This window comes from Microcaecilia unicolor, chromosome 13 (assembly GCF_901765095.1).
Source record: "Microcaecilia unicolor chromosome 13, aMicUni1.1, whole genome shotgun sequence".
NCBI classification, from domain to species: Eukaryota; Metazoa; Chordata; class Amphibia; order Gymnophiona; family Siphonopidae; genus Microcaecilia; species Microcaecilia unicolor.
This window is the reverse complement of record NC_044043.1, coordinates 37,118,546-37,143,321: the sequence shown is the minus strand read 5'-3', so window position 1 is coordinate 37,143,321 and position 24,776 is coordinate 37,118,546. Positions and strand designations below refer to the sequence as shown.

Below are 24,776 nucleotides of genomic sequence, written 5' to 3'. Positions count from 1 at the left end.
AGGAGGGACTTATTAGGGGGGCGATAAATGACTGCAACTCTGAGTGGCAGCGGGTGGAATAGACGGATGGAGTGAACTTCAAAGTATGAGAAGCTGTGAGACTGAGGTAGGTGGAGAGGTTGAAAACTGCAGGAGGGTGAAAGTAGTAGCCCGACGTCGCCTCCGCGACCAACTGGGCGGGGCGAATGGGAGAAAAGATAGCCTCCGTGGCATAGGGCCGCGATTGAGGCAGAGTCGTCAGGGGTGAGCCAGCGGTGGGAGGGGGAAAAGATTAGGGAGGGACAGGGCAAGGAGTAGAATGTGAATGGGGGCCATGAGTAGTGACTGAGGTGTTCACAGGGCAGGTAGATGGGCTGGGAGACAGTCAGGTGAGGGTGAGCAGTCGGGCAGGGAGTGATGGGCTGGGAGGCAGGCAGGTTTCAGGGTGGACAGTCAGTCGGTCAGGTGATTGGCTAGTCAGTCAGTCAGGTGATTGGCTAGTGGGCAGGAGCAGGTGGATTGGGCAGCAGGTTGAGTGGCTAGCAGGCAGGAGCAGGTGGATTGGGCAGCAGGCAGGATCAGGTGGTCTGGAACAGGCAGGAAGGAGCTGGATTGGGCGGACTGGAACAAGCAGGAAGCTGGAACAGGCGGACTGGAACAAGCAGGAAGCTGGTCAGGCGGACTGGAACAAGCAGGAAGAAGCCGGATCAGGTGGACTGGAACAAGCAGGAAGAGGCCGGATCAGGCGGACTGGGACAAGCAGGAAGCCGGTGGTTGTTCACCTTAATAAAGAAAAACCCACAGATCAAAATGGAAAAAGGCACCACAGCCTGTTTTTTAAAACTCCATATTGTAGGGGGAGAGCTGACAGCAAAGAGAGGAAAAGGTCTTCCACGCAGGAGAATTGAAGGATTTTCACTTTCATCACAAACTGGAAACCATCTGTTTTTCCCCTTCTCCTTTTTAATTTTAGCACTCTCTTGGAAATATCCTGAAGAGATGATTTGTGAATAGATGTAATGAGGTCCATTACTCAGCCATACAGTGAACAAAAAATTTGAAATATTTAACCTAGATGTTTTCATATGTATGTTCAACAAACTGCTAGATTGGAGTCTGATGTTATCAGGCAAGAACTCAGTAGGTTCTGATGGCTTCTATCTGTGACCAGCTACAAAGGGAAATGATGACAAAAACAGCCCCAGCGTCTGGTTTATTTTTATTTATTATTTTATTTGTAGCATTTGTATCCCACATTTTCCCACCATTTTGCAGGCTCAATGTGGCTTACATTTGCCGTAATGGCGGTTGACATTTCCGGGTAACAGAATCACAAATGGTATTGCGTTAAGGTGCATACATACATGGTAACATACATGGAACATAAAATAGATGGAACAGATCATAGTAACATAGTAAATGACGGCAGAAAAAGACCTGCATGGTCCATCCAGTCTGCCCTACAAGATAAACTCATATGTGCTACTTTTTGTGTATACCTTACCTTGATTTGTACCTGTGCTCTTCAGGGCACAGACCGTGTAAGTCTGCCCAGCACTATCCCCGCCTCCCAACCACCAGCCCCGCCTCCCACTGCCGGCTCTGGCACAGACCATATATATCATGGTGTGTATATATATATATATATACCACGTGTATACAAGCATGGTAAAGAAGAGTACATTATGGTGTTGCATGAAGGTTCCTGAGTAATAAATTGGATTGTAATATATATTAGGTCATCAACTATAGAGAAACCCTATTCGACATAAGGTTTAAAGTGGTAGTGCTTGATCATTAATAGCAGAGTGTTTAATCAGTCATGCGATAAAAGTTCGTTTTTGTATAGGTCATGTTTAATGTTATTATTTAGTATTTAAGATGAGTGTTTATGGTATGGTTCTGTTTGAAGCTGATACGTCCAATGCCACATCACCTGGGTTGATTTTTGTGGGAGCCAAAAAGCTTTTTCCTATGCTCTTGGCAACCATAAAGTACCTTCTGCATTATTTTCTGACAAATAGAGAGCAATTCTTTAAAGGGGCACTTAGTTTTAGACTCTCTGATGTAGTGTGGGGGTGTCTATTCTGTAATGCATCTGGGCTCCTGCAGTCCATTAGAGAATACTAGTGTAAATGTACATTGACGCACCTAAATGAAGGTGCACTCAACCAGGTCTATGGCAGGCGTAAATGGACACACCTAAGTGCAGCAAGGAGTGCATGCAGTCTAGAATAGTCTATAAAGCGTGTGTGTAAGTGGGAGACACGCCCATATCCTGCATGTGCTCCGCCCACATGTGCCCCCCTTAGAGTTACGTGCATTCTTATAGAATAGTGCTTAGGGTGCTGCATTTATGCGCACAGGGCATGCAGTTATAGAATTGCTATTATAGGGGGCTGTTCTATAACTGGGAGCCAAAGTTAGGCACCTAGATGCAGTAAGTTACATGCATAACAGGAAGCCCCGCCTATGTGCCCACCCATGCTCCACCCCTGGATGAACCCCCTTGCAAATATATGATATGTAAGCTAAGTGGGTATTTGCAGAATAGCGATTAGGCACCATGCTGGACATATACCCATATAAGGAGTGGCGTACCTTCCTTGGTTGCTACCTGGGGTGGACCACCCCCTCCTCCAGGCATATTCCCCTGCCCTTCCTCCTCCAAGGGGGAGCACTGAGCAGTCATGCAGTTGTCGACTGTGCCGGTTCCCTGCCCCAGAACTGGATGCTGACATCAGAGAGGGCAGGGGTCTATTAGGGCTGTCAGCCTCACGACTGCTCAGCACACCCCCTTATAATGCAGGTATTGGGGTTCTATATATTTGACCATATTGTGAGTAAATCCACATTATATGGGTTCTAAAGTGTAATATGTAATTAAAAAAAAAGCACAGGGTCCAAACCTTGCCCATGTTATTAGCGATCCTGCATTAATGAGCTGTGTTATATAAGGTCTACAGTGCACAAGGTAGGGACCAGACAATTCCACCTTCCATTCTAGCAACAATGGGGAAGAGAGGTAGCAAGTTTCTAAAGGATCTGAGTGTGACAGTATTCCGAATTAATGACCTGGCAGAAATGGATTCCTGGTCAATGGTCAAAAGAGAGAAGCAAAATACAGGAAACACTAGAAAAATTATACAAATATATTTTAGATGCGGGGCCAGTACGAGGGCATTGGACATCATAGGTGAACCTTCAGACCCCTGATCTTTCCCCAAGGCATCATGCTTTTAAATATTAACTTTGTTTGGTGTGTGCATACACCAGGCCCCCTCCCTGCCAATCTTCAAATCTCTGCTTAAAGCCCACCTCTTCAATGTCACCTTCGACTAACCTCTACACCTCTACCCAGGAAATCTAGACTGCCCCAACTTGACATTTCGTTCTTTAGATTGTAAGCTCCTTTGAGCAGGGACCGTCCTTCCTTGTTTATTTTGTGCAGCGCTGTGTAACCCTAGTAGCGCTCTAGAAATGTTAAGTAGTAGTAGTAGTAGTGTGTGTATCAGTCATATACAAATAATGAGGGCAATTTCAAAAACTCACTTATTTTATTTTTATTTATTTGTTACATTTGTATCCCACATTTTCTCACCTATTTGCAGGCTCAATGTGGCTTATATAGTATCGTAAAGGCGTTCGCCAATTCCGGTTATGAACAAATACAGTAATGTGGTAGAATAAGGTTCGTGTGTACAGACACATTAGGGAATTGTAGAGAGGAAGAGTTATTATATGTCCATTACGAGCTTTGGTTTCGTTGTGTTGCAGAGTACAGGCATTTAAGTTGGGTCAGTAGGGTATGCCTTTTTGAACAGGTTAGTTTTTAATGATTTCCGGAAGTTTAGGTGATCATAAGTTGTTTTCACGGCTTTTGGTAGTGCGTTCCATAGTTGTGTGCTTATGTAGGATACATAGGTTGATTTGTATTTGAGTCCTTTGCAGCTTGGGTAGTGGAGATTTAGGTGTGTTCGTGTTGATCTTGTTGTGTTTCTGGTTGGTAGATAAACATGATATTTGAAAATTGCCCACACGTCTTGCAGCAAAAGCCATATAGTAACATAGTAACATAGTAGATGACGGCAGAAAAAGACCTGCATGGTCCATCCAGTCTGCCCAAGACAAACTCATATGTGTATACCTTACCTTGAATTTGTACCTGTCCTTTTCAGGGCACAGACCATATAAGTCTGCCCAGCAGTATTTCCCGCCTCCCAACCACCAGTCCCGCCTCCCATCACCGGCTCTGGTACAGACCGTATAAGTCTGCCCTCCCCTATCCTCGCCTCCCAACCACCACCCCCTCTTCCCCCCAACTGCTCCGCCACCCAATTCCAGCTAAGCTTCTGAGGATCCATATAATGACTGTGCTTTGAGTTTGTGTGATTCTCAGGATCTATTCTTTAATTTCAACTGCATCTGCTTTTTTTTTGCCCACCCCACTCCCATCGAAGTTGTAAGACTAAGCAACTGCCTAGTCTTGCCTAATGATTGGGCCGGCCCTGTGTATTTATTTATTTATTTGTTGCATTTGTATCCCACATTTTCCCACCAATTTGCAGGCTCAATGTGGCTTACATTATGCCGTAGTGGCGATCGCCATTTCTGGGTAGAAAATTACAAGTGGTATTGCGTTAAGGCGTATATATATTAAAGTAGAATACAAAGTGGTATTGCATTGAAGTTCCTAGATGGTAGAATTATAGAATAAGTTAGATAATAAACTATAGAAAGTTCATTTTCTGCACGAGAAATAAAGTGGCAGTGCATATTGCGTAGCTTTCATTAGTGACAGCGAAGTTTATCAGTCTAGTGTAAAGAGATCGGTTATTTCCAGTTCATGTAAAGTCTCGTCTGGTCTTTAGGATGGATCATTGTAGTAAGCCTTCTTGAACAGGTTGGTTTTCAGTAGCTTTCGGAAGATTGTTAGGTCGTGCATTATTTTGTGGCCTTTGGTAATGCGTTCCATAGTTGTGCACTTATGTAGGAGAAGCTGGATGCGTATGTAGATGATAAGAGTTTTAAAGTAGGGGGACAATGTGAACCCCTCTCCCCTCCATTAACAGTGGTTGAATGGTCACCTTGGCATGGGTTCCATTTTGGATTTGGGTTTGGTAGGTGAAAACTATGAGAATTTCTTTGGAAAATAGAACTCACACTCATGTGATCGTCAAGATACGTTCAGAGTTCTTATCCTTCAAGGGCCTGCTCAATTTGGGATGTCCCTTGGTTTGTATTAGTAGTTCCGGGAAAGAAAGGGAGGATCATTAGCAACTACTGTCAGAGCTGGACAAGGCAAGTCAGAGAAAAAGAGAAGGAGTCTCTCTCATGGATAAATCTCTTTCCTCCAGTCCTTCCAACAATAAGTCACATAGATAAAGACTTTCCAATTGCATGGTTTTGGGGAATTTGTGTAACGATGTAGAAAGCTAACAGAATGATGCTGGTGCTCACAAGTGTCTTTTCTCTTTCTTTTGGCTTGTGATGTAGCGCCTAGACGGATAACGTCGCTGGAAAAAGCTTATGCAGTCATGAATGGTATGTAGCACCAACAAATAAACCGTAGGTAGTAATAGCCATGAAATGTCTGTGGCATTTTAGTACGACTAGGTAACTGACTTGGAACAGCTCTGGGACCTTTTGCCTCTCCTCCTCACCGCTGCCTTTTGGAGCTGGAAGTTAAGCAAGAATACTGGGAAGTCTGCATGGTGATAAGATCTCAGTTGAATGGAATTTTATTACTTTATTTATTTATTTATAAAGAGTTTTTTGCTCCAGAAGATTTGTGTTTTATGCATTTGTTTGTTTATTGGGATTGGGTTGAAGATTTGATGTGTCTATAGTTAGATCAGGGGTGGGCAACCTCAGTTCTTAAGGGCCACAACCCAGTCGGGTTTTCAGGAGATCCATTTGCATGCAGTTCCTCTATTGTATGCAAAAAGATCTCGTTCATATTCATCATGGCTGCCAAGATTCCCCAGGGTTTGGCCTCCAAGGGTGTCGGGCTCCCGCAGCCCAGGTGTGATCCAGCGTCTTTTCTTCCCTTCCAACCCTTCCCGGTCCTCTACTTGCCTGGGTCCTTCTTCCTGCCGGGTCCTGCCTATTCAGAAACAGGAAGTGGGACGTGACAGGAAGAAGGACCCATGGCTGGCAGAGCAGTGTCTATCGATCTCTGTTGTCTGCCATTCAAATACTCCAGGCAAGTAGGTAGTGAAGGGGAAGGGGCGGCGGCCCTGGCTTTGTCTCGTGGCGGCCTGATATTCATTGGGGAAATTCCGAAAACCTGACTAAGTTGTGGCCCTCGAGAACCAAGGTTGCACACCCCTGAGTTTAGAAGCATGCTTATTAGCATTTATTGGTAACTGAGGGACTGTTGCATGCTTTGTGTAGCTGTGGCTTAGCAAACTTCCTGACTCACTCACCTTGAGCTGCTACTGAAAAGTCCAAATAAATAAATACAATGAAAAATGAAGCAGGGTTTATGGCTTGCCGTATGTCCGTGTCACCTTTGTATTTTGTAGTCTGCATGTAAAGAACATTCCCTTCTTGGCTTCTTGATGGTGGGTGCTCGCTTTAAATGGCTTCACTTCCAATCCATGGTTTGAATGAGTTTCACAAAATTCATGCCACTTTCCTTGAATTCACAAGACTGAATTGCCATCACCACAGCAAAATATACTCCGGCCGATGTTGAAAGCGAGTTAACTGGCTAAGAATGGCCGCTGACTGGTTAACTCCTTTGTTGGCATCTATCCTGTCATTTTCAGCAACACTTAACTGGTTATTTTTGCTGTAAGTGACCGGTTAGTACAGAAGTGCAAGCCGGTTATGTTGGGAGGATTCTGGGGGCGTTTCAGGGGTGGAGTTCAGTTGGTTCCCGATATTCAGAGCTGACTGGCCAGCATTAGTAAATAAATAAGAGCATGTAAATAGCAGTCCTCTCTTTATTAACTAACGAATAGCTGGTTAGCTCTAAACATGCACTAGCAGGCTGTAAAAAAAAAGCTCAGATATTCAATGCCGGCGATGGGATATGACCCGGCATTGACTATCCAAGTTCCACCCCAGCGGCAGACATTTACAGCGCTGCTTGCTGCCGGCTGAATATTGGGGGGGACTGATCCTTCTTTTAGGGGGGTTTTTGCTCAAGCAGTAACACCTGTTGGGGGAGGGTATGACTGTTTATGTATTTGCCTATCTATTTGTAGCAAGGTATGTACAAAGAAAAAAAGGGGGGGAGGGAACCTCGCTCAGAAACAACCTCAATGGTAATACAAAACAAGCGAGTACAGACTATAAAACTGTGTCTAGCACCACTCAAGCACAATGAAAAAAAAATGGAAAAAAAGAAAAAAAACAGGGAAAAGACCTCATGACCTGCTATTGCAAGCCTAAAGCAATCCGACCATCATGGTCATGTATATGCACTTTATAATCATCGGTCCAAAAACCCCCAACCAACCACAAAGGTTGTGTAAATACTCAATACTTTTTTTTGTTGTTGTTGTTGTTATGAAAAGCTTTTTGTATTCATTTATTTATTCTTTAATGTGAAACAATCGAAAAGCAAAAAAAAAAAAAAAGAGATTATAACTGTAACTGTGTAACCACTGCCAAACAATCAAGAGAAAAATGAAAATCCAGCTTGACTTAACTGGCTGAGCTTGACTGTGAGCAATTCTCCTGAACGGAATCCAAACTCGACGGACTCGTTTCACCAAAAAGGCTTCCTCCGGGGACACAGGATAACCAGTTCAGACTCAGCAGTGGCACTGCATGCATAGGTTTGTTTGTGTATGCCCAATGATAAAGACAGGAAGAGAAAAGGAGTCACGAGCAGGAGTTGTGATTTACACTCGGGGTGGGGGGGGGGCTCAAAGTTAGGCTCCGGAAAGATGCACGCTAAACTAGAATTCTGCAAAGGACGCTCTGCATGGAACCCTTTTTATAGAATACTAGTTAGTGCTGATCTCGCAACTAACTTTGGGTGCAGCGCTTTATGCCTGCTGAAATCCAGGTGTTAATGCTGGCGTGCAATTGATGGCAGCTGCGTAAATGATCCTATTCTATAACATTGTGCCTAATTTCTGGGAACGTCCGTGACCCACTTATGCCCCTCCTACGGCCACGCCCCCTTTTGAGTTGCGCTGTATAAAATTTAGGCATTCACTTTATAGAATAGGGTGCAGGGCAAATCTGCATATAAAACCCAAATGAATGCCAATCGACACCACTTATAGATCATTAACTACTTAGTTTGCGTGCGGATCTGGGGACCGTGCCCTTTGGCGACCTATATAGAATCCAGGGGTCATTGCTTATAAAATAGATGTGATGTGCAAACATTTATGCCTGCTACCGGGCAGGTTTAAATGTCCTTGGCTTCAATTTAGGCACAATTTCTTCCATTCTTGTACTAGTATTAAATATTATATTTTTGTATGTATTTGGGAGGACAGTTATTATAGGGGTCCAGGATTCACCTAGTTTTGTTTTTTTGCCTAGAGGTAAGTACCCTAAAGTGACAGTTAGGTGCAAATCTGCATGGGAATGGAGATTGTGGGAATTCCACAGACCCTGTGGGATTCCCACAGGGATGGAAGAAGTTGCCATGGGATTCCCACAGGGATGGAAGAAGTTGCTTTGGGATGCCCGCTGGAGTGTAGTCAAAACCTCTGGGGACTCCAGAATGAGGCTTGCAATGCACTGAGAGAGGCAATTGGAGCACCAGCATGAGACGTCAAATGTATGGAGATAGACAGTTGGAGCACCAGAATGAGGCTTGGAATGCCCAGAGATGCAGCTGGAACACCAGACTCAGGCTTGGAACACTCATTGGTTGAATAGTGAATACCATCTTAAAAACAAAGCATGGGAGGCTGTTGGGGTTGGGAGAAAACAGAGGGCTGCAAACAAGTAAGTAAAAGCATTGACTGCTGGGGGTACAGGTGGGGATAGAGGAGATTAATTTTGGGGTGGGTGGGGATGGAATGGATCTTAGCAGGTGCAGGTGGGTATAGGGTTAGATTCCATTGGGGACAGGTGAGATTTCTGTCCCTGTTCAACTCTCCAGTAGGCGCTTTGAGGTATTACCTAAGTGCCATAATCTCCAACTCAAAGGAGGGCGTACATGTGGGCGGAGCATGGGTGGGCCATGGTTGTGTCTCCCAGTTCCACACATTGTCTATAGAATACTATGAACTAGATGTGCCAATTTACCCCTGCCATTGACATGTCGTAAGAGGAATCGCCTACATATGGGCCACCGATGCCGGCCTTAACGCTAGTATTCCATAATGGAATCTTGGTGCCAAGATGCCATTATAGAATTGGTGTTCATTGGAGCATCTAAATTAAGGTGTCAATTTATAGAATTGCCTCTTATGTGTCTTTATAAAATAGCCTATTTGAGTTGAAAAAGTAGACATGTATTATAAAATTACTCTTTCTTTGTATTGAGTTTAAGCTTTCATTTTGGCTAAATAGAATGAAAGCCTTTCTGGTGTACAAGAAATCCTGCAGTCGTGTAAATATCCAGTGCTATCCCAGTCCCCAGCCATTCCGAGCCAGCTCAAATATCTCTCTTGCAGCATGAGAAAAATCACATGGGATTAAAATGCATAGATAGTTAACCTTTTGTTTGTCCTGGGCCTTGTTGCATAAGTGATCTCACAATTTCATAATCTGTGTGTGGTAGTTTTTACAATAGCTTTTGTGGATAAGAAGTAAGATAGCTGAATTAAGTTTCAAGTTTAATGTATTGCAAATTGAAACATTTGTCTAAGCTGTTTGGATGGGAGCGGGGAAGAAAGGGGATCCTGTATAAAGGTGGGGGGGGGGGGGGGGGTGGGTAGTAGATTAGTTGATTCTCAAACATATACCATCTCTTAACTTCTTAAACAATAGACCTCAGCAGCACCACTCCGAGCTCTCAAATGTTCATTGCTCTAAGCTTTATGTGCTCACTCGTCATCAGTCTTAAATGTATAGCTAACTTAGCTTTAAGTACCTGTATATAGTATATAAACTTCTTTGATTGTAACCACAGAAAGGCGGTATGTCAAATCCCACCCCTTTCCCATTACAAGCAGAAATAAAATGTCATGCATTTACTTTTTCAGAGTTCTTCTAGGTATTTGGCAAAAAAAATAAATAAATTGGAAGTTAATTACTTGCATCCTGTAAAATAGATGTCTCATAATAGCTGGTAGGATCACTTAAGATGTTATTGGGGATTTGACCAGCCGCTGGACTTATCTCTGAATCCAAAGGCGTGAGATAGTGCCACTCTTTTCATATGCTGTCTACTTCCTTCTCTAATTTCAGATGATGAAGACTCCAACAGACTCGGGGAGAAAGTTATCCTCAGGGAGCAAGTAAAAGAGCTTTTCAGTGAAAAATATGGTTTGTTCTGTTTAATATGCAATTTTCTTTTCATATCCTTAGTTCAAAGGTCATCCAGCTGTTGTTCAGATGAGGTTTTCCAGGTCACTTCCTCTGTTCCTCTTTGTGAAAGCACTGGATTTGGTAGGACTATATGTACTTGCATCCTGCCTTTAGGGCGTGGTAGCGTTTTTAGTGCGTTCTAAAAATAAGCATGCGCTAAATGCTAGGGATGCCCATATATCCCTAAAAACACTAGCACACCTTTGTAAAAGGCCCCCTCAGTTCCTTTTCCACAATATTTCTTGCTGAGCAAAATGTTGGTTTTGACACTCATTTGTAACGGTAGCATCAAAGTAGCCCAGTCCTCAACATAAAGACAAAGTCCTTTTCCTTGTGTTTTAAAGCTGGATAATACATTTTTTCAGAATAGTTCTGGAAAAGTTTGCCTCGGCGCTCTCCCTCCAAAATAAATAAAAGGGAGAGGAATATTCAAAGTCTTACGCATGGGTAGGAACACATTTATCCATGGACGTGAAGTTTGTTGAACATTGTCTGACTTGTCTGTGATTAAAAGCATGGCTCACTGTTCAAAAACATACATGTACTCCTGGGAGTGGAGAGAGAAACCATGGAGGTACTGTAATTCCATAATGTAGGTGCTAACATTTACACGCGTGTTGTGCATATAAATGTTTAGAATACTAGTATATAATATATGCACACATATTCGTATATGCTAGCATGCTACCTAAGCACTGGAGGATTACTGCAGTTCTGTTACTCTGGGAGCCCTTTTTACAAAGCCACGCTGTAGGCACGCTAACTTTTTAGCGCTCGCTGAAAATTAGCACGTGCTAATGCTAGAGACACCCATAGGAATATATGGGTATCTCTAGCATTAGCACGTGCTAAAATGTTAGCGCTCCTACAGCGAGGCTTAGTAAACAGGGCCCTTGGTCTCACTAAGAAATCAATCACAAGATTGCAGTTGGTTCAAAGTTCTGTCACCGAGATTAGTACTTGTGGCTGTAGGTGGGACAAAGCTTCTCTAGCTTCTGGTCCATTTTCCAAATAACTTTTTAAATTTTAACTACAGTTTTATTCTAGACATGGTTCCAATGTATTTGATGGGCCTATGTTTCTATTTACATACCTGCCAGGTATCCTCAATCACAGATTAGTATAAGATTCTCTGAGAATGGGCTCTTTTGGGGAAAGCCCCATGATTATGGAATCTCTTACCAGATTTCTGCAGTTTGAACCAAGTTGCATGACTTCAAAGAGCTCTTAAAATCTGGTTATTTTCTGTTACTACAACTACAGCTTTTTGGTTTGTTTGCACCGTGTTTCTGTGCTTTATATTGGTATTAGCTGTCTTATAAATGACTTTATTGTATTGTTTTAATATTGTTTAATAATTTAATATTGTTTTAATATGATTATTTTGTTTGCTTTATATTGCTTATGGTAGTGTGAAGTTGAATAGAAATGCTAAAATTAAATTACATTTTAGATTATGGTTTGTTAATATTTGATTCCACTGTGATCTGGTGTAAGTGTAGGTTGATAAGTATGTTTTATGTTAATAGAGTGTTTATTTATGTCATTGGAATGTACTTATGCTTTAGTATCCCATCTTTATGGATAGATGGGTAAGAAATGGGATTAATCCAGAGGTTCTCAACCCATAAGTACATAAGTAATGCCATACTGGGAAAAGACCAAAGGTCCATCAAGCCCAGCATCCTGTCCCCGACAGCGGCCAATCCAGGTCAAGGGCACCTGGCAAGCTACCCAAACGTACAAACATTTTATACAAGTTATTCCCCAAATTGTGGATTTTTCCCAAGTCCATTTAGTAGCGGTCTATGGACTTGTCCTTTAGGAAACCATCCAACCCCTTTTTTAAACTCTGCCAATCTAACCACCTTCACTGCGTTCTCCGGCAACAAATTCTACCTCCATTGTATGCAAAGCTAGCTCATGCATATTCATTATGGGTATCCTGAAAAACCTGACTGGCTAAGTGTATACTGTGGAATGGGTTTAGAGCCACTGGATTAAGCAAATAAGTGTGTTATAATATCAGTCGTAGTGCCAGGAATTCCTTATGCTTGATTGTGTGCCTCACTTTTTCAGGAGAAGCTTTGGGTTTAAACCGGCCAGCACTGGTGCCATACAAACTCATCAGGGATAATCCCAAATCCCTGGAAGTCACTGGGCTTCCAAGCGACATCCCTTTTAGGAACCCAAACACCTATGACATCAGCCGGTTGGAGAAGATTCTGAACTCCCGAGAGCAGATCCACATGGTGGTTAGAAATCAGTTACAGTAAGTTTCAAGTAAACGCTCAAAGAGATCTCTGCCTTTCTAATGAGATTTCCTGCCCCATGTGCAAGGAGTTTCCTTCTCCTGACTTAATCCCTATTGACTATTTCTGCATGTCTCAAATCCAGTTTCTCAAAAAATAAAGGATCCTGGTCTGTGCATTAAAGGAATGGTTCTTGTGTATTATTCCCCAAAATGTATGACATTCCATAATGTAGGTGCTAACATTGGAAATTAAAGTATTAAAAAAAAAAAGAGAGAAGCTGGAAGAAGAAGACCAAGAGGGAAAATAGCAGAGCTATGTAAATCAGAGCGTTATGTATAAAAAGGTTTATAAGATTACTTCCTTAAACTTCCATATAACTTTTCAGCCTACCCCTGGAATGATCCTGAGCCTGTACTAGTGTGGATGGATAACTTTTGACCATGTGATAATTTATATAACCAAAAGTTTAATGTACCATAGGTGGAAACATTTTTAAAGTACTTAATGTGGCTGGATCCACTGCCAGTCGCATTAATCCTTTTAGATTTTCTATTTATTCACATAACCCCCCCCCCCCCCCCAAACTGGATATTCAGAACCATTTACCCGGCCAATTCAATGGTACTTAGCCAGCTATCTGGCAATATTCAGCAGGAAGTAGCTGACTGTCTCCGAGTTTTGCCGGTTAGCGGCTAGCCCAGTTACTGGCTATGCCACGTGACATAGCTAGTTAGTGCCAATATTCATTGGCTGACCGGCTACGTTTGGCGGCCATATTTGGCTGTGTGCATACCAGGCTTACCTTTGGCCGGTTCAACCTTCACCGGCCAGTGCTGAATATCGGCTTGACCAGTAAAATAAACCAGATATTCAATTCTGGTCACTGGAAACAGCCCGGTGTTAAATATCTGGGTTTAGCGCCAACCACGGGATTTAGCCAGGCAATGGGAGGAGCATGGTTGGATCAGGGGGCTTTCCTAGAAGTTAGGCACGATGTTATAGAATACTATAAAATGCGCAACCAGCTGCCATAAATTAGGCACCAACATTTACACCAGGTTTCAGCAGGCATAAATGCTGGCTCCCAAAGATAGGCACAAAATCCACCCTAAGCTTGTATTCGGGAAAGTAACATAGTAAGTGATGGCAGATAAAGACTTGAACGGTCCACCCAGTCTGTCCAACAGTCACATTCATTATCAATTCAAGATTAAATCAACAATAAGCGTGATATTATATACTTGTTCATGGTCTTTCTGGGACATAGACCGTAGAAGTCCACCTGGCCCTGTCCTTAGGTTTCAACTACTGGAGTTGCCATCAGAGCCCACTCCATCCTATCCGAATCTGTCTTGTCATTTGCCCGGCACTGTCCTCACATTTCAAATTGCTGCAGTTTCCGTTGATGCTCTGTACAGCCCATCCTACAACCAGATTGCTATGTATGTGGCAGGGGCGTAGCCAGACTTCGGCGGGAGGGGGGGTCCAGAGCCCGAGGGGAGGGGGCACATTTTAGCCCCCCCCCCCGTGCTGCTGGCCGCCGCCACCACCACCAACAACTTTGACCCCCCCCCCCCCGCCGATGACCCTTGACCCCCACCGCCGCCGTCGCCTACCTTTGCTGGCGGGGGACCCCAACCCCCACCAGCCGAGGTCCTCTTCTTCCGGCGCAAGGCTTCGTTCTGTTTCTGAGTCTAACAACGTGTAGGACGTCAGACTCAGAAACTGAATGAAGCCTTGCGCCGGAAGAAGAGGACCTCGGCTGACGGGTTGGGGTCCCCCGCCAGCAAAGGTAGGCGACGGCGAAGGTGGGTTGGCGGCGGGAGGGGGGGTCAAAAGGGCCATCGGCAGGGGGGTCCAGGGCCCCGTGGCCCCACATAGCTACGCCACTGGTATGTGGGACTCAGACCGTAGAAGCCAGCCCGGCACTGGCCTTAGTTGATACAGCCAGAGTTGTCATCTAAGCATCACTTGACATGCAAACATATATGCAAACCTTTAAGCTCAACGCTGAACACGGGCGTAGCCAGATACACAATTTTGGGTGGGCCTGGGCCCAAGATGGATGTGCAGAAGAGCCCCACCCCGTCCCACAGGTAATTTGGTCTCTCCTTCTCTCACCTGCATACCATACGGTCTCTCAGACATCCCCCCTCTCCCGCATACCTTTTCAATAGCAGATTTCCACCAGTAGTGAGCAGAAACTTATACACACTGCTCATGTTGGCCACACAGCCTTCCCATGATGCAACTTCCTGTTTTTGCATAGGCGGGAACACTTCAGAGGGAAGGCTGTGCGAGAAGTATGTATCGGTCACTGCTTGCTGCAGGCGCTGCTATTTACAAGGTATGCAGGAGGGACAGTTGTTGGGAGTTTTTGGCTGGTGGGGCTTGGGGATCCCTGCCAGCGACATCATAGGTGTGCTGCTACTGGATGGGCCTGGACCCACCCTGGCTATGCCACTGGCTGAGCACCCTTTGAATACTATCGTAGTGCAGATCTTTCCAGTGCCTAACTTTGGGCACTGTTTACCGAATCCGGCCCATAGGCATTTATTCACCTTTAAGTGCATATGTGTGCACGTACACACATATATGCCAGTGTTCTAAACACGTACGTATCAGGCATAGTAAAGAGTCCTAGATTAAGGTGGCACAAAAGTGCATAAGTGGAGTTATTGTAGTCTTTCAAGTTCTGTGCTTTTCTTCACCAAATTCTATATGGTTCTACTCCATTATATACGAGCAACCTTATTGAATTACCCCCAGGTAATGCCATGTCATCGTCCAGAGAATATCTCATTCTCCATTTCCCTATTTGTAAGAGTGTAATCTATAAAACAATTCACAGTGCCAGTTTCTCATATCAAGGTACTAAAATTTGGAATTCTCTTACCAAAAACAATTAAATGCACAGATGATTATGTGTCCTTCAGAAACCTACTGAAAACTCTTTTTTTTTTCCAATTTAGCCTTTCAGAAAACAAAGAATTCTATTTGAACATTATCCATTCATAGAATCAATTTCTCTTCTTTCCTCCCTAATCATATCTAGCCCTAATTCTACCTATATTTATTCATCCTCACTTCTTTGTTTACAAACTTAATTTTGATTTAATTTATTTATTTTATTTAAGATTTTGCTCACACCTTTTTCAGTAGTAGCTCAAGGTGGGTTACATTCATGTACTCTGGATATTTCTCTGTCCCAGGAGGGCTCACAATCTAAGTTTGTACCTGAGGCAATGGAGGGTTAAGTGACTTGCCCAAGATCACAAGGAGCAGCAGTGGGATTTGAACGGCCACCTCTGGATTGCAAGACCGGTGCTCTAACCACTAGGCCATTCCACTAATATTTTTCTTTAACCTTCTACCCTTAAGAACAGTTGCATCCAGGTTAATTCACCACGGGCCCTGTTTACTAAGCCGTGCTAGAGGCGTGTTAGTGCTTTTAGCGTGCGCTAACTCTGTAGGTGCCTGCAATATTCCTGTGGGCGCCTACACAGCACGCCCTAATTTTGTGCACGCGCTAAAAACAGTAGCGCCCCTTAGTAAACAGAGCCCCATATATGTTATATTTGTTTTGAATATCTACTCCAAGGGGGGTTGGGCAACCTCAGTCCTCGAGGGCTGCAACTCAGTTGAGTTTTCAGGATTTGCCCAATGAATGTGCATGAGATCAATTTGCATACAAAGAAGGCAGTGCATTCAAATAGATCTCTCACGAATATTCATTGGGAAAAACCCTGTAAACCTGACCGGGCTGCGACCCTCAAGAACTGAGTTTGCCCACTCCTGCTCTACTCCATCGGCCCCATTTGGTCTGCCAACTTTCCCTTTTCCTACAGTGAAACAGTATGAGGTTTCTTCTAATTGCAACCTAATTTGTTTTTCAGACCGTTTGCCGAGATTTGCAGTGAAATCACACAGACGGGTAAGTCAGTACTAGGGCTGTTTTACTTGCCTGCCGATAGCAGTTGATGGATAATATACAGAGGTGTCAGATTTGCTGAGAAAGTGATTGCTCTTTAAAATATTGTTTCTCAAGCTGTTCCTGAAGTACCCCAATCTTGGTCCTCAAGGAACACAATCCAGTCGGGTTTTTGGGATTTCCCCAATAAATATTCATTATCATATAAATGAAATTGCAATATAGTTGTAACAACTATGCCCGTATTGAAAAACTTTATTAAATACTCAAACACTTGGTAACAATAACAATTGGGATAGTCCCAATTGGACTTATCTCAACCACCCAATTACTATAAAACCTTAACTCTCTAACTTGACTAATACAGCATATCTGCCTGACTCAAAATCACTCCACAAACACATGATCTATTAATAACATACACATAGAGGGGCATTTTCGATATGACATCTAAGTCCAAATTCTGACTAGAAAAGGAGGTCATTTTTGAAAAAGAAAATGTCTCTCTTTTTTTTTTTTTTTTTTAATACTGTTTTGTGATTTATACATTTTGTTTTTTGGATGGTTTTTTTTTTTTTTTTTGTCCATTTAAAAAAAAAAAAAAAAACATCCAAGAGCAAAATGCACAAAATCAAGCCATTGGGATGTAGGAGGAGCCAGCATTTTTAGTAGACTGGTCCTCCTCCCATCTCAAGACAGCAATAGGGCACCCTAGGGGCACTGCAGTGGATTTCATAAAATGCTGCCAGGTACACATCTCACTATTGCTCCCTTACCTTGTCTGCTGAGCCCCCCAAAACCCACTACCCCCAACTGCACACTACTACCATAGCCCTTTCGGGTGAAGGAGGCACCTATGTGTGAGTACAGTGGGTTTCTGTAAAAAAGGCCTTTTTTTAAATTGGCACGCATCCATTTTGGGTCTGAGACCTTAACCACCAACCACTGACTTAGTGGTAAGGTCTCACACGGTAATTGTGCGGTAATCATCTCTATGCGCATAGAATGACGATTACCGTCCAGTTTCCGCCGCACGCAGGAATATAAAAATTATTTTCTGGCGCATGTAGCGGATGCACGTAAAAAAATGAATTACCGCCCGGGCCTCGTGGTAGCCGGGTGGTAACTCCAAATTGACATGTGTTGGGCGCATGTAGGCGCCTATGCGGCTTAGTAAAGGAACCGCTAAAAGTAATGCTTCTGTACTATGACGAAGCCTAAAGCCATGTTTTGTTTTATGCAATATATCAAAATATTCTAAGAAATTCTTAAGTTGTTAAGCTTTTTTACTTGAAATTCCAGAAGCTTGGCCATCCAAGGTATACTGGCAACTTGGTGTCAGTTCTCTACTTTATTTAGGTCAGCACCTATGGTCTTTTTTTTTTTTTTTTTAATTTATAATCATTTAAATTTTTACAAGCGATAAAACAACTTGCTGGAAATACAGAGAAAGTAATATATAGGAATTATTTCAGTCAGGTAATTCTATTCTCTTCCTTAGACCACTAAATAGGGAGAGTGAAACAAGACAAGGAGATCAATTAAACAGTAAACAGAAAAAAAACGTGGTATTAACCTGATTATCCCCAGATATTACTCGTCTAATTCATAATTCTGGTTGGCTTCTTCAAGGCCAATACGGTGTATAGTCAAATCATTTCATTTAAAACATACTTATTGTCCAATATTAGTTAGAAATAATACATCTGATTACATTCTTTCTCTTTTAAAAACTAGAAATTATTTAACAATACATATACTTAAGTCTCTAATTGAAATCCTACTGATTAATGTAATCCCGGTGTTCACAGGCTTCACTCCTTTTAAATTATTATTACCATTTGTATAGCGCTACCAGACGCACGCAGCGCTGAACACCTGACACAAAGAGGCAGTCCCTGCTCAAAAAAGCTTACAATCTAAATAATACAGACAGACAAGACAGTTACGGATGAGGGAAGTACTGGGTGAGGAGGAAGGAAGGAACAAGGGAGGGCAAATGAGTAGAGGCTAGGAGCCAAAAGCAGCAGTGAAAAGGTGGGTTTTCAGCATGGATTTGAAAACAGGTAGAGATGGAGTTAGACGTATAGGTCCAGGAAGTCGATTCCAGGCATAAGGTGCCGCGAAAGAAAAGGAACGAAGCCTGGAGTTAGCAGTAGAGGAGAAGGGGGACGATAAGAGAGATTTGTCCAGTGAGCGAAGTTCACGGGAAGGTATGTAGGGAGAGATGAGAGCGGAGAGGTAATGGCGGACTGCAGAGTGGATGCACTTAAAGGTCAGTAAGAGAAGTTTAAACTGTATGCGGAAGCGGACAGGGAGCCAGTGAAGTGACTTGAGGAGTGGGCTAGTGTGGGTATAACGATTCTGGTGGAAAATAAGTCGTGCCACAAAATTTTGGACAGATTGGAGAGGAGCGAGATTTTAAAGTAATAATTGAGGAAATATTTCACACCTATGGTCTTTGGCATTGGAGTTAAAATTATTTAAGACAGAGACTCTGGATAACAGCCAGCGTGCAACATCGTATTAACAAATACATTCAACCATTGTAAAATTTGAGCATAGACCAACAAAGCGGTTCAAATATCAAATACAATAAATGAATAAATTACCCCCATAATCCTAATCAAAAGTTCCAGCCAGACCTGAAGGAGCCTACTTTCCTGGATGCAAGCATTTCTTCACGCATAGATCTGGAGGGGGGAGGGGACCCTCTCTCAGAGTCCTCACATCCCCCTGACATGTCCTGAAAATTAGTGTGGCTACAACACCACAGAAAACAGTTACTGGGGACTCAAGACACACACACACAGGGGATCTTTGACTAAGGCACGCTCACGTTTTTGGCGCTCGCTGAAATTGGGCATTCGCTAAACGTTAGAGACGTGGCATCTCTATCGTTTAGCTTGCGTCTTAGTAAAAGACCCCCACAGCGATCTCATAAAGCACTGGGTTAACCAGAGAAAAGGGGGTCACATACAGTGTGCTTATTTTAACGTTTGATTTGTGTTCAGCAGCAAAAGACAGCAGCATCCCGAAACGCAAGCGGAAGAGGGTGTGCGATGGGAATTCTCTATCTTCAGCTTCATCCTCCTCCTCCTCCTCTTCCTCAAATGTGGAATCCAGTGTGTCATCAAACCAGCTCTCCCTTGTGGTAATAATTGAACTGATTTAAATGTCTGTTTCCAATCTGCAAGGTATACCAGGGTGTGCATGCAGTACACAGGATCTAAAAAAATTCCCTCTCCTATTAATCCTAGAACAGCAGCTCCTGTCCTTCAGCTGAAAGTAAAAGAAATGAAACGCTTACATGTGCAGCTGTAGCTTTCTGGTCTGTGGCCCAGTGAAGTTAATCAGGGGAATGCCAGGGCCCTGCCTGCCTGCCTAGTGCCACAGCCAATGGAGGTAGTATTGGTAGTTCTTCAGTCCACACCGGTATTGAACCAATGTCCCACAGTGATGTTAGGTGTGGCTAAGGGTGCCGTAGTATAGTAAATGACTGCAAGTAAAGACTAGCATAACCCATCTAGTCTGCCAAGAAAGGCAGCTTGGGTTTTATCTGCAACCAGGGCCACTTTGCCCAGTTCTCTGTGGTGGTTAGACGCTTAAGGATGCCCCTCCACCCCTGTCCAGCAGCACAGCTTCCTTAACCCCCTGCCAGCCAAGCTCCTTCCTGCTAAAACAAATGCAGCATAAAGGCACAGAGCCACTGTCTAGCCCATGCCACTGATGGCTCTGCTGGTTCTGCGCCTCCCCCCAAAAAGAAGCCCACTTTAGAAGGGACAGGTCTGGCTTATTCAGCCTATTCAGAAAGGCCAGACTGAAGAAATGGTTTTAATGTGATTATTGGGCCCTAAAATTCCAATACACCATCTAGTGAGAAAACAGAGCAAACAGGATTTCTGCAGATATATGTATTGCGTATATTTGACTTATTCTTGTTGTATACCACCTTGAGTGAATTCCTTCAAAAAGGTAGTAAAAAAAAACCCATAAATACAGCAAACAAAAGAAATAGAAACTAACATGCAGGATTATAAGAGATGTGCATTTCCAAAAATTAAGAAGAGAGGGTTCCAAGTACAGCAAGAAACCAAAGCAAACAAAAAAGCACAAGTGGACCTTCAGGAATAGGACAGAAGATTCTTTTTATTGAAATGACCTGACAAAAGTATTAATCCGCAAACAAACCTTTTCTGGTGGTGCGAAGGCGGTAGAACAAGAGGACATGAAATGAGATTGAAGGGGAGCAGACTCAAGAAAAATGTCAGGAAGTATTTTTTCACGGAGAGAGTAGTGGATGCTTGGAATGCCTTCCCACGGGAAGTGGTGGAAATGAAAACGGTAACAGAATTCAAACACGCGTGGGATAAACATAAAGGAATCCTATTCAGAAGGAATGGATCCTAAGGAGCCGAGATTGGGTGGCAGAGCCGGTGGCGGGAGGTGGGGATAGTTCTGGGCAGACTTATACGGTCTGTGCCAGAGCCGGTAGTGGGAGGCGGGGCTGGTGGTTGGGAGGCGGGGATAGTTCTGGGCAGACTTATACAGTCTGTGCCAGATCCGGGTGTGGGAGGAGGGGCTGGTGGTTGGGAGGCGGGGATAGTGCTGGGCAGACTTACACAGTCTGTGCCCTGAAAAGGACAGGTACAAATCAAGATAAGGTATACACAAAAAGTAGCACATATGAGTTTATCTTGTAGGGCAGACTGGATGGACCATGCAAGTCTTTTTCTGCCATCATTTACTATGTTACAGGCCAAGTGCCTGCATCAGGGGTCAATGCAAATTAAATGCATTTGAATTCAGGCGCGGACTGGATAAAGAGGACACCAATTAGTGTTGTGTGTGTGTGTGTCTAGTGGAGACCTGGGGAAGGGGAGAGAGAGGGGGGGGGGGGAATAGTAGGGCAAGGGATCAATAATGGAAACGATGAAGGGGAGCATTGACTCACCTTGTTTTACTTACTCATCATAAGTACTCTTTTATTTCGTTGTTTTTGTATAATGGTTACAGAAAGATCTTCATGTAGTTCTATTAAGTGGACTGTTGTCAAAGTTGCAAATATATGACCTTGTTCCTCTCTTCGAACCAATAAAGATACTTAAAAAAAAAAGAATTCAGGCGCATCGCTTTGCAGAATACGCTTAATGAGTAGTGCGCCAATTAGTGCTGATAATTGCTTTTTAACATTCAATTATCAGTGCTGATTAGCTTATTAACTAATTAAGTTCTACTCATTATTATGGAATACGCTTCGATTTCCACTCGGAAATCTTGGCGCAATATATAGAATTCTAAGGCTTGTGCCTAACTTTGGGTGCCAGTATTTATGTCTGCCAGGCACCCAATTTATGGCAGTTGGGTGCGCAATTGATACTATTGTATAATATCGTGCCTGACTTCTGGAAACATCCCTGATCTACCCATCCTCCTCTCATAGCTGCACCCCTTTAGAGTTGCACACTATTAAATTTAGGCACAAATGTTCTAGAATAGCTTCTAGGGAGATGGGCATGTAACTCTAAATTAATGTCAATTATTGATCGTTGGCGCCTCAGTAACTAATTAATTTGTGTGCGTACCTGCACTGGGTGCCCAGAATTGTGCACCCAACTTTGGGTGACCTGTATAGAATCTGGGGGTTAGTGTGTGGGTACCTAAGTACCATTCTACAAATCCCTACTTAACTTAGTATGTGGGGTGAAGCATGGGTGGGACGTAGGTGGGGCCCCCAGTTACACATACAACTTACAGAATATTGTAAATAATCTACTTCCCTCCTGCATTTAGACACACATGCCAGCACCAGGGCCAGCGTAACCATTAGATCAGGTGAGGCTCTGGCCCAGGGTGCCAGTGATTCAGGGCCCCAAAATACTCTGACATCACCTCATCAACAGGTTAAGCCTTTTTTCCCCTTCTCTCTCCCCAGACTGGTCTCTCCCCTTCTCTCTTCCCCTTCCCCACAGGTCTGGCACTACTCAATCACTTTTCTCACTCCCCCATGGTCCTGTAAAGTTTACATTGGTTGTCGGTGACGGCATCAGCAGCAGCATGACAGGCTGCCTTCAGCCAGCCCCTGAGTTTTCCCACTGCTGCATCCTGCCTCCTCTGATGCAGTTTTGTGTGGGCGGGACACGGCAGAGAGAAGACCCAGGGGCTGGCCGAAGGCAGCCTGTCATGCTACCACCAGTGACCAGCGTAAACTTTATAGGACCATGGCGGATTAAGAAAGGTGAGGGTGCAATGCCAGACCCGCGGGACAAGGAAGACAGAGGAGAGGGAAAGAGACTGGACCGGGGGGAAAGACATGCCGGCCCAAGGGAGGGAAAGATGCTGAGCCTGCCGGGGGAGGAGGAAGGGGGTACTGGAAGTGATGCGATGGGAGAGGGCGCCAGTATCCTTTGAGCTAGCACTATGGGTGGTGTAAATGTTAGGCGTGCCAATACTGAGTTACACTAATATTCTATCATGCCATCGAGACAACTAGGTTCTATTATAGATTAGGCTCCTACTGCCTCAAGGCGCCTGATTATAGAATTGCCCCATATACTGTTGTATTAGCACTGCGATTTGGTCACTCTAATGTAGGCCAGGGGTGTAGCTACATAGGGGCATGGGCCCCCGTAGATTTGGCCCTGGCCCCCTCTGCGCCAACCCCTTCAACCCTCCCATCGCCAACCCTCCCCCGTCGGGTACCTTTGCTGTCGGGGGTCCCCAACCCCTGCCAGCTGAAGTCCTCTTCTCCGGTGCAGCCACGTTGCTGATCTGCAAGGCTTCTGTTTCTGTGAGTCTGACGTCCTGCAGCAAAGGTACCTGATGGCGGCAGGGGAGGGTTGGCGGCGGCGGCGGGAAGGGGGGTCGAAAGGGTTGGCGCCAGGGGGGAGGGGGAATGTCAAAAATGGTGGGGAGTCGGCGGCGACGGAGGGGGCTAAAATGTACCCCTCACCTTGAGCTCTGGACCCCCCTCCTGCCGAAGTCTGGCTGTGCCCCTGATGTAGGCTTATCAGCCAAACAGATTGCGACTTTCATCAGACAGCACTCATGTTCTAACACACATTTTTCTATTCTCTTTCAGCAGTGGCCGATGTATATGTTGAACTATGGTGGTGTAAATGTACAGATCCCAGGACCTATTAACTACTGAACCTCAACGCAGACTCAGAACCTCAAAAAAAAATGTAATTTATGTAAAACAAAAAAAAGAGTATATTCCAATATGTATCATTGCCTTTTAGTTTTTTTCCAATGATTTTTACACTATATATTCCTGCCAGCAAGGCCTTTTTGAATAAAATGTGTTGCCTTGTTCTTAACATCTATATGGTTGTCATTTGCATAATTTATTAAAGACAAAAGAGCCATCTAAGGTAGCAATTCAGAACTTCACCTGGTAAATGAAATTAAAATTATCTCATGCCTTATCCACAAAATAAACTGTTTACTCCCTCATTCTATAATATTGTATGCACATTTTTGTGCAGCGCAGGTAATAGAATAGTGCCAGTTATACACATAAGTTACTTGGCAAATTAGCCACAAATTGACACTAACAACTAATAATCACCGATAATTGGAATTGGCACTAATTTGTAGTTTTGAATTTAACTGCACTTAGTTGCTATTCTTGAAATTTAGCGTGGAAAATAGTAAATAACTGCAAAGGAATGTGAATGTGGAAGGGGCATGGGCGTACCCAGAATGTATGCACTAAGATTCTAGAATACTGTCACTTATGTGCACAACTGCAGTATTTAGTGCCAGTCATTTACACAGCGTAAGTGGCTATGCCTAGATGTTGGCGCATAAATGCCCACTTACAGTAGTATTTTATAACGACAATGACATGTATAATCCTTAGTGCACTCATCCTAGCACCTAAATTTCACTAACCTTTTCAGAATTATCCCCTTGGTGTCATTATGTTATAAACAACACACTTTTTGGCAAAACATTTCATCCGCATCATGAGTTTTTCAGAACAGTGAAATCTAGATCTTTTCTATTTGAAATTGAGACTCTGCTGTGAGAGATGTACCAGCTTTATTAAAAGGGGTAGATGATGGCATAAAAGATCAGTTGGCCCAGCAGTCTGTCCAGCTATTCCTGTCCATACCACTAAGATGCAAACAAGCTGCCAGCTGGAAAAACCTGTC

General features: G+C 43.7%; 1 protein-coding gene across 7 annotated transcripts in view; it reads left to right on the top strand.

Annotated features, from left to right (window-relative positions):
* GTF2IRD1 (GTF2I repeat domain containing 1) overlaps window positions 1-23,828 on the top strand; it is a 219,690-nt gene extending 195,862 nt beyond the window's left edge. For 6 of the 7 annotated variants that reach the window (XM_030185783.1, XM_030185785.1, XM_030185782.1 and 3 more), the window contains 6 exons: window positions 5,476-5,523; window positions 10,312-10,389; window positions 12,511-12,703; window positions 16,583-16,620; window positions 19,632-19,771; window positions 23,699-23,828. In XM_030185783.1, coding sequence (XP_030041643.1) covers window positions 5,476-5,523; window positions 10,312-10,389; window positions 12,511-12,703; window positions 16,583-16,620; window positions 19,632-19,771; window positions 23,699-23,767 — 566 coding nt within the window. In that variant the 3' untranslated portion in view covers window positions 23,768-23,828. The remainder of the gene's footprint in view (window positions 1-5,475; window positions 5,524-10,311; window positions 10,390-12,510; window positions 12,704-16,582; window positions 16,621-19,631; window positions 19,772-23,698) is intronic. The other variant, XM_030185787.1, reaches the window with a different exon arrangement.
* Window positions 23,829-24,776: the final 948 nt, after the last annotated feature.